The 15,962-nt window shown below is 47.2% G+C and overlaps 3 protein-coding genes across 3 annotated transcripts in view; 2 read left to right on the forward strand and 1 right to left on the reverse strand.

Annotated features, from left to right (window-relative positions):
* pcsk6 (proprotein convertase subtilisin/kexin type 6) overlaps positions 1-15,962 on the reverse strand; it is a gene marked incomplete at its 5' end in the record, with an annotated part of 408,343 nt that overhangs the window by 94,140 nt on the left and 298,241 nt on the right.
* On the forward strand, positions 1,384-2,517 carry LOC311248864 (creatine kinase, testis isozyme-like; the record flags this gene model as incomplete). The annotated part of the gene is made up of 1 exon (XM_084338093.1): positions 1,384-2,517. The coding sequence occupies one exon, from the start codon at positions 1,384-1,386 to the stop codon at positions 2,515-2,517; it is 1,134 nt and encodes a 377-aa protein (XP_084194219.1).
* Positions 6,915-8,048, forward strand: LOC311248865 (creatine kinase B-type-like; the record flags this gene model as incomplete). Its single annotated transcript, XM_084338094.1, has 1 exon — positions 6,915-8,048. One exon carries the CDS (start codon positions 6,915-6,917, stop codon positions 8,046-8,048), a length of 1,134 nt encoding a protein of 377 aa, XP_084194220.1.

Raw genomic sequence — 15,962 nt, forward strand, 5'->3', positions numbered from 1 at the left:
CCATATAGTGGTCAGGCTTGAGGGGGAGAGGGGTGAGAGGAAAGTAGGTAGGCTCGAGTGGCCCAAACTCATTGCCGAGCAATTAGGGGAGGTAAAGTACGCGAGAGTTTTGTGGGATGGGAATCTGGCCGTAGGGTGTGGTAGTGAGGGGCAGGTGGAGGTGGCTAGGAAGATGCGGAGCATTGGGGGGGTGGGTATAAGTAAGGTGGCGAGAGTAGGGGAGAAGAGGGGGGGGGGATGTAAGGGGGTGATAGCTGGGGTACCGGTCGAGGTTACAGTAGAGCAGCTGGTGGAAGAGCTAATGGAGAACGGGCGTAATGGCATAGTTAAGAGTGCAGAAAGGATGAAGAGGGGAGCAGAGAGGGCAGTGACGGGGACGGTAGTGATTACGTTTGAGGGTGGGGTTGTTCCTAGGGAGGTGTTTGTAGGGCGTAGGATGTATAGGGTTAGGGAATTTGTTCATAATCCTCTTAGGTGCTATAGGTGCCAGGAGTTTGGCCATATAGCTACCATGTGTAGGAAGGGGCTGAGGTGCGCTAGGTGTGGCGGGGAACATGAATATGGGAATTGTGGAGAGGGAGTGAAGCCGAAGTGCTGTAGTTGTGGTGGGGAGCATAGTGTAGCGTTTAGGGGGTGCGAGGTGATGATGAAGGAGGTCGCGGATCGGAGAGAGAGAAGGGAGGGTAAGTTGACGTATGATGGGGCGGTTAGCAGGGCAGGACAGGGTAGCGAAGAAAAGGGTGCAGGGGGTTGAAGGAGGGCATTTGGCAGTGAGGGTAGAGCAGGTGGAAAGAGAGAGGGGAAGGGAGGAGAAATTAGGTATTGTGGCCTTCGTGGCAGGGGTAGTTACTGGTATGGCAGAGGCTAAGGGTAGAACAGAGATGGTGAAGATGATTGTTAGGATAGCGGTTCAACATCTGGGATTGGAAGGTCTGGACTGGAAGGAGGTGTATAGTGAATTGGCTGAGGGGGCTGCGAGGGACAAGGCTGCGAGGGACAAAGCAGCCCAGGATAAGATAGGAGGGGGCAAGGAGGGTCCCGCGGAGGGGGGCTCAGGCAGGAAGTAGCAGCAGTAGCTGCACTCCAATGGACAATGTAGTTGATGACGGGGTCCAGTAGAAGAAGAAAAAGAAGGTGAAGAAGGAGAAGAAGAAGAAGAAGAAGAGCCCATAAAAAGAATTGCGGAGGGCAGTAATACGCCACGATGCGTCTACTCTGCCGGAAATTCAAATAAGAAGAAGAAGAAGAAGAAGAGCTCAGTGTGCATCTTTGAACAGTACTGAACAGTACTGAACAGATAGACTAAACAACACAGATTGAAGCCTGCATCTCTCGACCAAGGTGCCTTGCCGACCGTTTTGCTGTGGAAAGGTGAGAGCAATCATGCCCCACAACACGCTGAAGATGAACTACTCCGCCGAGCAGGAGTTCCCCGACCTCAGCAAGCACAACAACCACATGGCCAAGATCCTGACCCCGGAGATCTACTCCAGCCTGCGGGACAAAGAGACCCCCAGTGGGTTCACCCTGGACGACGTCATTCAGACCGGCGTCGATAACCCAGGCCACCCCTTCATCATGACCGTGGGCTGCGTGGCCGGAGACGAGGAGACGTACGAGGTCTTCAAGGAGCTGCTGGACCCCATCATCGAGGATCGCCACGGGGGCTACAAGCCCTCAGACAAACACAAGACGGACCTGAACCCAGACAACCTCCAGGGCGGCGACGACCTGGACCCCAACTACGTGCTGAGCTCCAGGGTGCGAACCGGAAGGAGCGTGCGCGGCATCGCCCTGCCCCCCCACTGCAGCCGCGGGGAGCGACGCGCCATCGAGACCCTCTCCATTGAAAGTCTAGACTCCCTGGACGGCGACCTGAAAGGCACGTACTACGCCCTGAAGAACATGACGGATGAGGAACAGAACAAGCTGATCGATGACCACTTCCTGTTCGACAAGCCCGTGTCTCCACTGCTGCTGGCGTCCGGCATGGCCCGCGACTGGCCCGACGGCAGGGGCATCTGGCACAATAACAACAAGACCTTCCTGGTGTGGGTGAACGAGGAAGACCATCTGCGTGTGATCTCCATGCAGAAGGGAGGCAACATGAAGGAGGTGTTCAATCGCTTCTGCACTGGCCTCACAAAGATCGAGTCCCTGTTCAAGGACAAGGGTCATGAGTTCATGTGGAACGAGCACCTGGGCTACGTCCTCACCTGCCCCTCCAACCTGGGCACCGGGCTGCGCGCCGGAGTGCACGTCAAGCTGCCCAACGTCAGCAAGCACGAGAAGTTCGAAGAGATCCTCAAGAGGCTGAGGCTTCAGAAGCGCGGCACAGGTGGAGTGGACACGGCATCGCTGGGGGGTATCTTCGACATCTCTAACGCCGACCGTCTGGGCTTCTCCGAGGTGGAGCTGATGCAGATGGTGGTCGACGGCGTCAAGCTGCTGGTGGAGATGGAGAAGCGCCTGGAGGCGGGCAAGTCCCTCGACGACATCATGCCCGACCAGAAGTGATGAACCCGTTGACCTAACTCCTCCCCCCTCACCACCCCCCCCCCCTCCTGGTCTCCCCCCTCCCCGTATAAAAAAAACAATAATCTTAACTACATCAAAGAAAATACACTCCGCCCCCCGAGCATTTAGCGGCACTAAGAATATAAAAACGGAAACAAAGTTAGACGAGTCTTCCATCCCAAGTGTGATGAAGGATTTTGTATCTGGAAGCAGTGTTTGATTTGATTTTATTAGGGATCCCCATTAGCTGGTGCCATAGCAACCAGCTAGTCTTCCTGGGGTCCACACACAAAAAAACATACAAAAACAATTATTATTGCAAAAACTAAATTATTAAAAGTCAGTACACACAATGCATAATGAAACTACTGTAACAATTAAGATAGCTAAAATTACATTACAGTGTAAAACAAAAACTAAAAATTACAGTATTAAAAACAATTTAAAAACAATTTAAGATTATTTTTTAAAGTGAATCTACTGTAAATGCAGCAGAGGTTTTGAGGCAGGTTATTCCAAAGAGTTAATGCTCTAAAAATAAAATATCCCCTTAAAGCGTTGGTTTTAGGACCTGGCAATTCAAGCTGCCCACTACTGGAACCTCTAGTGCAGTGTTTCCCAAATTGGGTCGCTAATAAAAAAAAATAAAAAATAAAAAATAAAGTAAAAATCTTAATTATTTATTTATTTTTAAAGCTGTAGATGTGTTGATTCAGTTTGGCACCACATACTTATGTGAATCTGGGTTTTCTACTCTAGCATACCTGAAAAACAAATACAGAAACAGACTAAATGCTCAGCATGACCTCATAATAGCACTTTCAAAAACCAAGCCCAGAATAGATCTGCTGGTTGAAAACTTCAACCAGCCACATACCTCTCATTAGATTTCATTGTGCCATAGATGAAATATTATACCCCTTCTAGCATGTCAGGTCAGTAGAATTTTTAAATAAGTCAGTACAAATGAATCAGAATGTTGCTCAATGTTGGGGTTTAAGGTTGAGGGACGGAGGGAGGGGGTAAGAAATGGAGAGTTGAAAAGGGTGAGAAATAGAAAGGAGAGTATCACATGTTTGTTTTTAAAAGTGTTACAAAATTGTATGTACATAGTTATGAGGTGGTGAGCAACTTAACATTACACTCTGATTATTGCTGTGATGTACTTTTATAATTAAATAAATACATTTGAAATTCATGGTTTGTTGTGTTCTGTATCAGTAGATTATAAATGTATGTTTAAAAAAAAATTGTATTATCTTTTCCCCCCTTATTTTTCTGTTTTTTCTCCCATCCCAATGTTAGTTGTCATGCCAATTCCCAATCCCCTTCCTGGTCGTTGCGCACTCTACCCCCTACCGTCGGTCCGGGAGGGCGGAGACTATCACATGCTTCCTCCGACACATGTGTACTCAGCCCACCGCTTCTTTTCACCTGGCAGCGCGGACTCACTGGGAGAGTAAAGTGTGGAAGGTCACACTACCTCTCCTAGATCCTTCCCTTGCTGTGCAGGTGCCCCGACCGAACTGTAGGAGTCGCTGTTTACAACGACCAGGACCCACCCTCGCCGGGTTTCCCACCCGCTAACTGCCAATTGTGTTAGTATGGACGGTCGGCCAACCCGGAAGCACCACAGCTGGATTCGATCCCACTGTCTCTGTGGTGGTAGACAGACGCTTAGTCCGCTGCACTACCCGGCCGCTCTATAAATGTATGTTATGGCAATTCATGATGTATTTTTGTAAGTTTGGGTCCCGGGGAAACACCAAATTTCTCTTTTGGGTCTCGAGCTGAAAAGGTTTGGGAACCCCTGTTCTAGTGTAATGCTCGTGCACAGTATTACTAAAAACAATCTGATTATGTATAAAAACTAAGGCTGTCAAAGTTAACGCGGTATTAACGCTTTATCGCCCGATTCTATTAACGCCACATTTTATTTAAACTCACGATTAACTTAATAAAAAAAGTAAAAAGTAACGTTTTCTTTCCCCTATTATTTCATGCACACTTTATTCATTGTTTTCAATTATTATTTTCTTTTAAGTTATTTTGTGCATCACTCTGTTTTGAATTTGATGCAAATTTGCAATGCATGAGGGTCATCCTTTTGTGTTAAATGACTGCATAAAGCAAGCATTTGTTGACTCGCATGTTGATATGAGTATTAAAACTTGGAACTTGAAAAAGATCCGTTTAAGGTAAAAAAAAAAAAAAAATTGATTAACCCTTTGATCGCCATGCTTAAATTCATAATTTACCATCCTCCGCCAGCCCTATTTAATATGGAGAAGTTCCCCTTCTTTGCAGGGCTATAACTTTTTAAATTGTATTGCTAAATTGACATTACTATGGCCCATTCAACGTCCTATATCTATTGTTCAGGGTGTAGCAACGTTATACTTTTTCATTCACATATTCATACTAAAATACGGTCTAAAGTATAAGTATGTTTTTATCGTTTTCTGCAGCTTTCTCCAGAACGTGATTTATAGCCCCAAATGCATTATATTGATGATCAAATACAGTTTGATAGCAATCTGCGCGAGATAAAAAATGTCAACTGGACGTGCTTCTAGAAGTTACTACGTATGATCTGATGTTGACCGGATGGGGGGGGGTCGTTTATAATTCCTTGGCCAACGTTATATGATGCATCTAGTGTGGGTGATATGATCATTAGAGCAGTTAGTATCGAACACGTTGAAAAATAATGTTGAATCTTACCGTAGCTTCCTCATAGCGTTGGGCGATGAGCGTGGAACAGAAATGTTCCTATTATGGGATGGAGAAATATGCGATCCATTTCCAGGTTGTATAATAGTATATACGTCCGAATCATGTTGTTTATCGAGTTATTGGTAACGGATTGCTATCAGTTGTGATCAGCTCGAGTCCTGAGACTATTACCGAGTGATCGGACCGAGTTGAAATGAGCACCAGCTTCCATTTCTTGTTTCCGCCCTGGGCAATCCACCGATCGGCCACCAGATGGCGCTCTTGAACCGTTGGAGAGTTGAGAGGGGCTCATCTCATGTCTCCGGGGGAGAAATATGATTTCGATCACAGATTTTTGAAATATTGATATCAAAGACGTGGTACGGCGTCTTTGGCAGAATGAGCATGGCGGGGAAAGACGTCCTACGGCGTTTTTGGCGATTAAAGGGTTAATCGCGAGTTAACTATGGACAATCATGCGATTAATCGAGTTAAATAATTTAAGCGATTGACAGCACTAATAAAAACGAGTTTTACTGCTCATGACCAACTTGAACAGCACAAGTGAGCTAGCAGCAGCCTATGTTGCTGCCTGCCATAGACTGAGGGACAGTGAGTGACAGTCACCTGACATGTTTATGCCGTAATATTTTATGTTTTAAACGCAACATGGCGTATTACTGCCCTCCTCAGTTCTATACTACGCCCACAATTGAGAAAAACTTAAATACGCATAGGCCTACAAAAAAAATATAATAATAATAATAATAATAATAATAATAATAATAATAATAATAATAATAATAATAATAATAATAATAATAATAATAATAATAATAATAATAATAATAATAATAATAATAATAATAATAATAATAATAAATAAAATAACATTATATCCTCTGGTACAACTCTGCCTTGTGCAGAAATGTCAGCACTGCCTCTGTGATCAGCTGGTGGTTCTCATTATTCAGGCCAAAGATTCGGGGACATTCTTCTTCTTCTTCTTCTAATGTTTATTGGCGGTTGGCACTAACGTGTTGGTGCATTACCGCCACCTACTGAAATTGATTTTAGAGCTAGATGGATTATGCACATGCCAATCCCTATTCTACACTACTCTATATCCTACCACTCAAACCTGTACTATTTAGAAAATAAAAAATTGCCCTATACCCCACATTCCCTGAACTCAGTCGCAACACTTCTCTTACCTCCAGCTTGATGTGGTCTCTCTCTAACCTTTCTTTTAGGATCTGTCTCTCTTCCCTATACTTACTACACTCCACTAACACATGCTCCACTGTTTCCTGCCTACCGCAATACTCACACCTACCCGTCTCATGCTTGCCCATTAACCTAAGTGTACTATTTAGCCCTGTGTGCCCTAATCTCATTCTTGATACAATCACTTTATTATTATTTATATTATTCAAATGGCACTCAAACATGTTCCGTTGTGATGTCACAGTATGATGTCATAATAGCACATTCGTGATGTCACAGTATGATGTCATAATCAAACATTCTAGAACATTTGTGATCTATATACTCAACAATTCTCATCTTTGAACAGTACTGAACAGTACTGAACAGATAGACTAAACAACACAGATTGAAGCCTGCATCTCTCAACCAAGGTGCCTTGCCGACCGTTTTGCTGTGGAAAGGTGAGAGCAATCATGCCCCACAACACGCTGAAGATGAACTACTCTGCCGAGCAGGAGTTCCCCGACCTCAGCAAGCACAACAACCACATGGCCAAGATCCTGACCCCGGAGATCTACTCCAGCCTGCGGGACAAAGAGACCCCCAGTGGGTTCACCCTGGACGACGTCATTCAGACCGGCGTCGATAACCCAGGCCACCCCTTCATCATGACCGTGGGCTGCGTGGCCGGAGACGAGGAGACGTACAAGGTCTTCAAGGAGCTGCTGGACCCCATCATCGAGGAACGCCACGGGGGCTACAAGCCCTCAGACAAACACAAGACGGACCTGAACCCAGACAACCTCCAGGGCGGTGACGACCTGGACCCCAACTACGTGCTGAGCTCCAGGGTGCGAACCGGAAGGAGCGTGCGCGGCATCGCCCTGCCCCCCCACTGCAGCCGCGGGGAGCGACGCGCCATCGAGACCCTCTCCATTGAAAGTCTAGACTCCCTGGACGGCGACCTGAAAGGCACGTACTACGCCCTGAAGAACATGACGGATGAGGAACAGAACAAGCTGATCGATGACCACTTCCTGTTCGACAAGCCCGTGTCTCCACTGCTGCTGGCGTCCGGCATGGCCCGCGACTGGCCCGACGGCAGGGGCATCTGGCACAACGACAACAAGACCTTCCTGGTGTGGGTGAACGAGGAAGACCATCTGCGTGTGATCTCCATGCAGAAGGGAGGCAACATGAAGGAGGTGTTCAATCGCTTCTGCACCGGCCTCACAAAGATCGAGTCCCTGTTCAAGGACAAGGGTCATGAGTTCATGTGGAACGAGCACCTGGGCTACGTCCTCACCTGCCCCTCCAACCTGGGCACCGGGCTGCGCGCCGGAGTGCACGTCAAGCTGCCCAACGTCAGCAAGCACGAGAAGTTCGAAGAGATCCTCAAGAGGCTGAGGCTTCAGAAGCGCGGCACAGGTGGAGTGGACACGGCATCGCTGGGGGGTATCTTTGACATCTCTAACGCCGACCGTCTGGGCTTCTCCGAGGTGGAGCTGATGCAGATGGTGGTCGACGGCGTCAAGCTGCTGGTGGAGATGGAGAAGCGCCTGGAGGCGGGCAAGACCCTCGACGACATCATGCCCGACCAGAAGTGATGAACCCGTTGACCTAACTCCTCCCCCCTCACCACCCCCCACCCTCCTGGTCTCCCCCCCTCCCCGTATAAAAAAAACAATAATCTTAACTACATCAAAGAAAATACACTCCGCCCCCCGAGCATTTAGCGGCACTAAGAATATAAAAACGGAAACAAAGTTAGACGAGTCTTCCATCCCATGTGTGATGAAGGATTTTGTATCTGGAAGCAGTGTTTGATTTGATTTTATTAGGGATCCCCATTAGCTGGTGCCATAGCAACCAGCTAGTCTTCCTGGGGACCACACACAAAAAAACATACAAAAACAATCATTATTGCAAAAACTAAATTATTAAAAGTCAGTACACACAATGCATAATGAAACTACTGTAACAATTAAGATAGCTAAAATTACATTACAGTGTAAAACAAAAACTAAAAATTACAGTATTAAAAACAATTTAAAAACAATTTAAGATTATTTTTTAAAGTGAATCTACTGTAAATGCAGCAGAGGTTTTGAGGCAGGTTATTCCAAAGAGTTAATGCTCTAAAAATAAAATATCTCCTTAAAGCGTTGGTTTTAGGACCTGGCAATTCAAGCTGCCCACTACTGGAACCTCTAGTGCAGTGTTTCCCAAATTGGGTCGCTAATAAAAAAAATTTAAAACAAAGTAAAAATCTTATCTATTTATTTATTTATTTATTTTTAAAGCTGTAGATGTGTTGATTCAGTTTGGCACCACATACTTATGTGAATCTGGGTTTTCTACTCTAGCATACCTGAAAAACAAATACAGAAACAGACTAAATGCTCAGCATGACCTCATAATAGCACTTTCAAAAACCAAGCCCAGAATAGATCTGCTGGTTGAAAACTTCAACCAGCCACATACCTCTCATTAGATTTCATTGTGCCATAGATGAAATATTATACCCCTTCTAGCATGTCAGGTCAGTCGAATTTTTAAATAAGTCAGTACAAATGAATCAGAATGTTGCTCAATGTTGGGGTTTAAGGTTGAGGGACGGAGGGAGGGGGTAAGAAATGGAGAGTTGAAAAGGGTGAGAAATAGAAAGGAGAGTATCACATGTTTGTTTTTAAAAGTGTTACAAAATTGTATGTACATAGTTATGAGGTGGTGAGCAACTTAACATTACACTCTGATTATTGCTGTGATGTACTTTTATAATTAAATAAATACATTTGAAATTCATGGTTTGTTGTCTTCTGTATCAGTAGATTATAAATGTATGTTTAAAAAAAATAATTATTATCTTTTCCCCCCTTATTTTTCTGTTTTTTCTCCCATCACAATGTTAGTTGTCATGCCAATTCCCAATCCCCTTCCTGGTCGTTGTGCACTCTACCCACTACCGTCGGTCCGGGAGGGCGGAGACTATCACATGCTTCCTCCGACACATGTGTACCCAGCCCACCGCTTCTTTTCACCTGGCAGCGCGGACTCACTGGGAGAGTGTAAAGTGTGGAAGGTCACACTACCTCTCCTAGATCCTTCCCATGCTGTGCAGGCGCCCCGACCGAACTGTAGGAGTCGCTGTTTACAACGACCAGGACCCACCCTCGCCGGGTTTCCCACCCGCTAACTGCCAATTGTGTTAGTATGGATGGTCGGCCAACCCGGAAGCACCACAGCTGGATTCGATCCCACTGTCTCTGTGGTGGTAGACAGACACTTAGTCCGCTGCACTACCCGGCCGCTCTATAAATGTATGTTATGGCATATTTTTGTAAGTTTGGGTCCCAGGGAAACACCAAATTTCTCTTTTGGGTCTCGAGCTGAAAAAGTTTGGGAACCCCTGTTCTAGTGTAATGCTCGTGCACAGTATTACTAAAAACAATCTGATTATGTATAAAAACTAAGGCTGTCAAAGTTAACGCGGTATTAACGCGTTATCGCCCGATTCTATTAACGCCACATTTTATTTAAACTCACGATTAACTTAATAAAAAAAGTAAAAAGTAACGTTTTCTTTCCCCTATTATTTCATGCACACTTTATTCATTGTTTTCAATTATTATTTTCTTTTAAGTTATTTTGTGCATCACTGTTTTTAATTTGATGCAAATTTGCAATGCATGAGGGTCATCCTTTTGTGATAAATGGCTGCATAAAGCAAGCATTTGTTGACTCGCATGTTGATAAGAGTATTAAAACTTGGAACTTGAAAAAGATCTGTTTAAGGTAAAAAAAAAAAAAAAATTGATTAACCCTTTGATCGCCATGCTTAAATTCATAATTTACCATCCTCCGCCAGCCCTATTTAATATGGAGAAGTTCCCCTTCTTTGCAGGGCTATAACCTTTTAAATTGTATTGCTAAATTGACATTACTATGGCCCATTCAACGTCCTATATCTATTGTTCAGGGTGTAGCAACGTTATACTTTTTCATTCACATATTCATACTAAAATACGGTCTAAAGTATAAGTATGTTTTTATCGTTTTCTGCAGCTTTCTCCAGAACGTGATTTATAGCCCCAAATGCATTATATTGATGATCAAATACAGTTTGATAGCAATCTGCGCGAGATAAAAAATGTCAACTGGACGTGCTTCTAGAAGTTACTACGTATGATCTGATGTTGACCGGATGGGGGGGGGTCGTTTATAATTCCGTGGCCAACGTTATATGATTCATCTAGTGTGGGTGATATGATCATTAGAGCAGTTAGTATCGAACACGTTGAAAATGAATGTTGAATCTTACCGTAGCTTCCTCATAGCGTTGGGCGATGAGCGTGGAACAGAAATGTTCCTATTATGGGATGGAGAAATATGCGATCCATTTCCAGGTTGTATAATAGTATATACGTCTGAATCATGTTGTTTATCGAGTTATTGGTAACGGATTGCTATCAGTTGTGATCAGCTCGAGTCCTGAGACTATTACCGAGTGATCGGACCGAATTGAAATGAGCACCAGCTTCCATTTCTTGTTTCCGCCCTGGGCAATCCACCGATCGGCCACCAGATGGCGCTCTTGAACCGTTGGAGAGTTGAGAGGGGCTCATCTCATGTCTCCGGGGGAGAAATATGATTTCGATCACAGATTTTTGAAATATTGATATCAAAGACGTGGTACAGCGTCTTTGGCAGAATGAGCATGGCGGGGAAAGACGTCCTACGGCGTTTTTGGCGATTAAAGGGTTAATCGCGAGTTAACTATGGACAATCATGCGATTAATCGAGTTAAATATTTTAATCGATTGACAGCACTAATAAAAACGAGTTTTACTGCTCATGACCAACTTGAACAGCACAAGTGAGCTAGCAGCAGCCTATGTTGCTGCCTGCCATAGACTGAGGGACAGTGAGTGACAGTCACCTGACATGTTTATGCCGTAATATTATATGTTTTAAACGCAACATGGCGTATTACTGCCCTCCTCAGTTCTATACTACGCCCACAATTGAGAAAAACTTAAATACGCATAGTGTTACAAAGGGTCAGATTAAACCGAATATATATATTTATTACTTGAGATATATTGTATAATATTTGTATATCGTCTGATATCCCTTGTATATTCTTTGTACATATACACGGAATATCCCTTTACCTAGGTACAGGCCAGACCATAATATTCGTTCTCCTATTGGACAGCGACCCCCTAGGCGCCAACGGCCATACCCCCAATGTCTAGTTCAAAGCCACCGCTAAGACATGTCTCAACATGCCCAGGTTTGCGCAGTAATACGAGACAGAAATGAGGTTGGCACTAGATTATTCACCTTACGTATATATAAATACGGCGCAGGTGGATACAGAAGCACTTAGTCTTAGTAACTAAAAGCTGAAGCCTTCACCACGATACAACGTGCTGTGAAGTGGGCCCGTTTTGCCCCTAAATAGAGCCTTGAGACTGCGTGCGAATTGATAGCTAAAGTGTCAGAGTTTAACGCTGTATCGTCGAGTTCGACTTATTCTATTATAAAGTAATAGTCTATTATGTATAGTGTATCGTGCGGCTACCGTTCTACAGTGACCAGCATTACCACCGGTTCGTCGTACCGAGCTAGTGTACTTATCCAAGCTGGGGGGCCTAACCTTGTGCCGCCATCCGAGGAGTCCTAGACGAGAACCGTGTGGATATGTACACCGGAGAACCTACACCAACGAATGCAGAGCCTTTTCCGGCTGGATTGTATTGCTTTGGTACTGTGGCTGCTGGAGCAGAGAACCGTCTACCCCACTGCTGTGTGGGATCTACCCTGTGAGGAGCACCGTCGAGCCCGCCTCTAGGACCCACAGAGGCTGGCTAGCTTTCATCCATGCTGCAATGCATACCGGAGTATAGCTGTTGCTTTGTCTAAGGACCAAGGGATTATTGCACCGTCTCCTGTACCTGGAGTCTCTTTATTCCTCGTTGATCCAGACTTTTGCTCCCGACAATTCCTCTCCCCTGCTGGCTTACAACCGGAGGGAACCCCCTTAGTATCTCCAGCTGACCTACGAGTGTGCCTTATATAATTCTTATGCTACAGGTGGTATTAATTATACCCATCGTAATATGCTCATGGACTTACGCTCTTGACCTATTTAAGTGTTCTTCGCCATATAAGCGCGACTCATAATTCTCAATACTGTAATCTACTATTGCTGCTCTTCTAATAAATATTCTAAACAGGACTTTCTTTGTTAAGCCGTGTTATTGTGTGGGTGTTCATCATATATACCGTGTACTGTATGGCCAGTAATTAAAGTACATAACTAAGTAGTGGTTTAATGATACCATACTCTCAATACAGTCAGGGAATTGTACCCCTCAGTTACAATTGGTCCTTCGAGCCGGAGGAATATCAGTGTAATATCTAAATATAATATTGATATTAACCATGGCCAGCGGTGAACACTCCACAAACGGCTCTCCTAAGCTAGAACGGCAGCAGCGCAGACGGCAGCCACCTCCTTACCTAGAGGACTACGCTGCCAGTCTACTACCTAGCTTTATACAGACGTTAAATGCGGGAAAAGCGGATAGTAAAAGCATGTCAAACCCTAACGACCAGGCGACCTTGCCAGTAGAGACCCTAGTGGGTTCTAACGTAACTGACCAAGCTCACGGGGGGGACCAGGAGGGACATGACATGACTATACCCCCCGACAACGTCAACGGGACGGTCCCCGGAGAGCTCCAGGATAAAGAAAGCGCTCCAGGGACGGAACCCGACCCACTACCAGAAGAGAAGCGCACCCAGGAGATAGACCTCCTCGGAGCGCGCCAGGAGAACGGATCTCCAACGAGCACTGTCAGAAGCCGATCACCTCCATCAGTGTCTTCCCCCAGCGAGGCGGACAAGATGCTGGCGCAGGCATTCATCGCCACCCTGGCAGCCTCCACCGAACGCGATCGACTCCAAGCACAGACGCTTAGCGAGCGCGAACATTCTTCCATGGAACAAGAGCGCCTCCGGGCGCAACAACTAAGTGAACGCGAACACTCTACCATGGAAAGAGAACGCCTGCAGGCTCAACAACTGAGTGAGCGCGAACAATCTGCAGACCAAAGAGAGCGCCTTCACGCGCAACTCCAAGCGCAAGCCCTTAGTGAACGCGAACACTCTGCGACCCAGCGAGAGCGCTTCCAGGCGCAGCAAAGGAGTGAAGACGACCGCATACGCCTGGAGACCAGACGCCTCCAGACGGAAGAGAATATTGAAAGAGACCGCGCCGATGCCCAGCGCGCCGCCGCCGATGCACAGCACGACGCCGCCAATGCACAGCGCGACGCAGCCCAAGCCCAGCGCGAAGCAGAGCGTGACCTCGCTCACATCAAGCGCGAAGCTGAGCGTGACCGAATACAAGCGCAGATAATGGAGCAACTGATTGCCAGGGCGACACCCCCTCTCTCCGCACGGAGCTCCAGGGCATCGTCAAGACAAGGGTCTAGGGCACCTTCCCCTACCCGACCAAGCGACCCGGAGCCCGGCCAACAGAAAGAGCCTATACACGTCTCCGAACCCCCTCCCCGACCGGTCCATGCGAGACCAAGCAACCGGGAAGAACCGGCCTACGCCGCAGAGAGACTGAATAGACGACTGCAAGATCTAGAAGACCTAGCAGAGGAAGAGGAAGAGGAAGAGGAAGAAAGTCAAGCCCACCAGCAGCATCGTACTCCACAGGACCAGGAGGTCCAGTACAGCCCAGACTTTACCCCCGAGGCCCTGCGTTACAGACCCCCGACTCAACTCAAGGGTGAGTTTGACGCACCGCCAGCCCCGAGGAACAGCACCTGGGTACCCGGGCTTTGGTACCCACCAAGTACCAGCCCACGACGACACGTACGGGGAGACTCGCCCAGGAGGCCTCTCCCCCAACGCTCACCGATGTGCCAGCCATCCATGGCATCGTACCTTGGCACACCGACGTTCCCGGATTTCACACACGAGGACAGAGCACAGTACACGGAACTACGGATGTGCTTAGAGACTATGATGTCCGATGTCCCTGATGAGACGAACAAATATGCTATCCTCCTCAAGCACCTGAAGGTGCCCAGAGCGCATAATATAGCGCTGGCATATTCCAACTCAAGTACCCCATACACCGCGGCTCTAGTAGCCCTCAACCAACGTTATGGACGCATATGGGACTACGTGATACAAGAGATAAGGAATATTGACCGTCTCCCCCCAGCCACAGACAATCGCTCATTGGATGACCTCTCTATCAAGGTACAATCCCTGGTAGGGATGCTGGGGGCACAAAAGGAAAAGGGTAGACACGAACTGTACGCTAACTCTAATGTGGAAAGGATATTAGAGAAGCTTCCTCCCGCCCGACAAGAGCGCTTCAGGCGGCAAAGAGACCACCGTGATCCCAACGGTCCCGAGCCATCCCTCCTAGACCTGGCCGACTTCCTCGCGAGAGAAGTCAGCAGCCTACGACTGGATACGTTCGTGCGGAGTGGACCAAGCCCCAGAGAGGGACCTCGGAGATCCAACGATAACCGCAGGCTGGTGACTGTCATGCACCAAGCCGAATCAGTACCGCGTAACAAGAACCACAGCACCCCCTCGACGAAAGAGAAGTGGAAGATTGTATGCCAGTACTGCGAGAAAGAACATTGGCTGTCACAATGTGATACTTTCAAGAAGATGACCGCCGACGAGGTGAGTCAATGGATAAAGTCCAACCGTCGCTGTTACCGCTGTGCGCGCAGCCATATGGCAGCCGAGTGCCGCTTGAAGAAGAGGTGCAGCCGGTGTGACGGAGCCCACTTGGACGTCTTGCATGACAGCAACAGGAAGAAACCCGCACCCTCAAGCAGCACCAGAGTAAGCGTCATGTATATTGACCCCGCCAGCAGCAGGGGAAGGTGGTCCGAGTGACATTAAGCTACGAGGACAAGGTCATGGACACTTACGCCGTCCTTGACGACGGGTCAGAAAAGACTCTCCTCCTCCCATCCGCTGCAGCCCAGCTGGGTCTGCGGGGGAGCGAAGAAACGATGACGATTCGTACTATAAGAAGAGACCTGAAGACAATAAAGGGTGAGCACGTCTCCTTCACTATCGCAGCAAGCGGGCAGCCAGAGAGGCGGTATAGGATCACTAACGCTTTCACCAGCCAAGACATAGGCCTGTCGCGGTACACCTACCCCATCGCCAAGCTGATGGATAAATACGTGCACCTGCGTCAACTACCTATACCGCTCATCGACGGCGCCACCCCGACCCTGCTCATAGGATCCGACCACGCACACCTCATCGTCCCGACGGACCGGGTCCACATTGGGCCCAGAGGCTGTCCAGCAGCAGTCGAGACCCGCCTAGGATGGACACTACAAGGCCCCCTCTCCAGGTCTCCCAACCGAACAGCAGCCACTCGCTGCCTCCACTCCAGAGTGACAGAAGAAGACGCCACCCTCTTACAGCACGTCGAGAGGCTATGGACACTAGAGACA

This window comes from Notolepis coatsorum, assembly GCF_963971535.1.
Source record: "Notolepis coatsorum genome assembly, chromosome: 2".
NCBI classification, from domain to species: Eukaryota; Metazoa; Chordata; class Actinopteri; order Aulopiformes; family Paralepididae; genus Notolepis; species Notolepis coatsorum.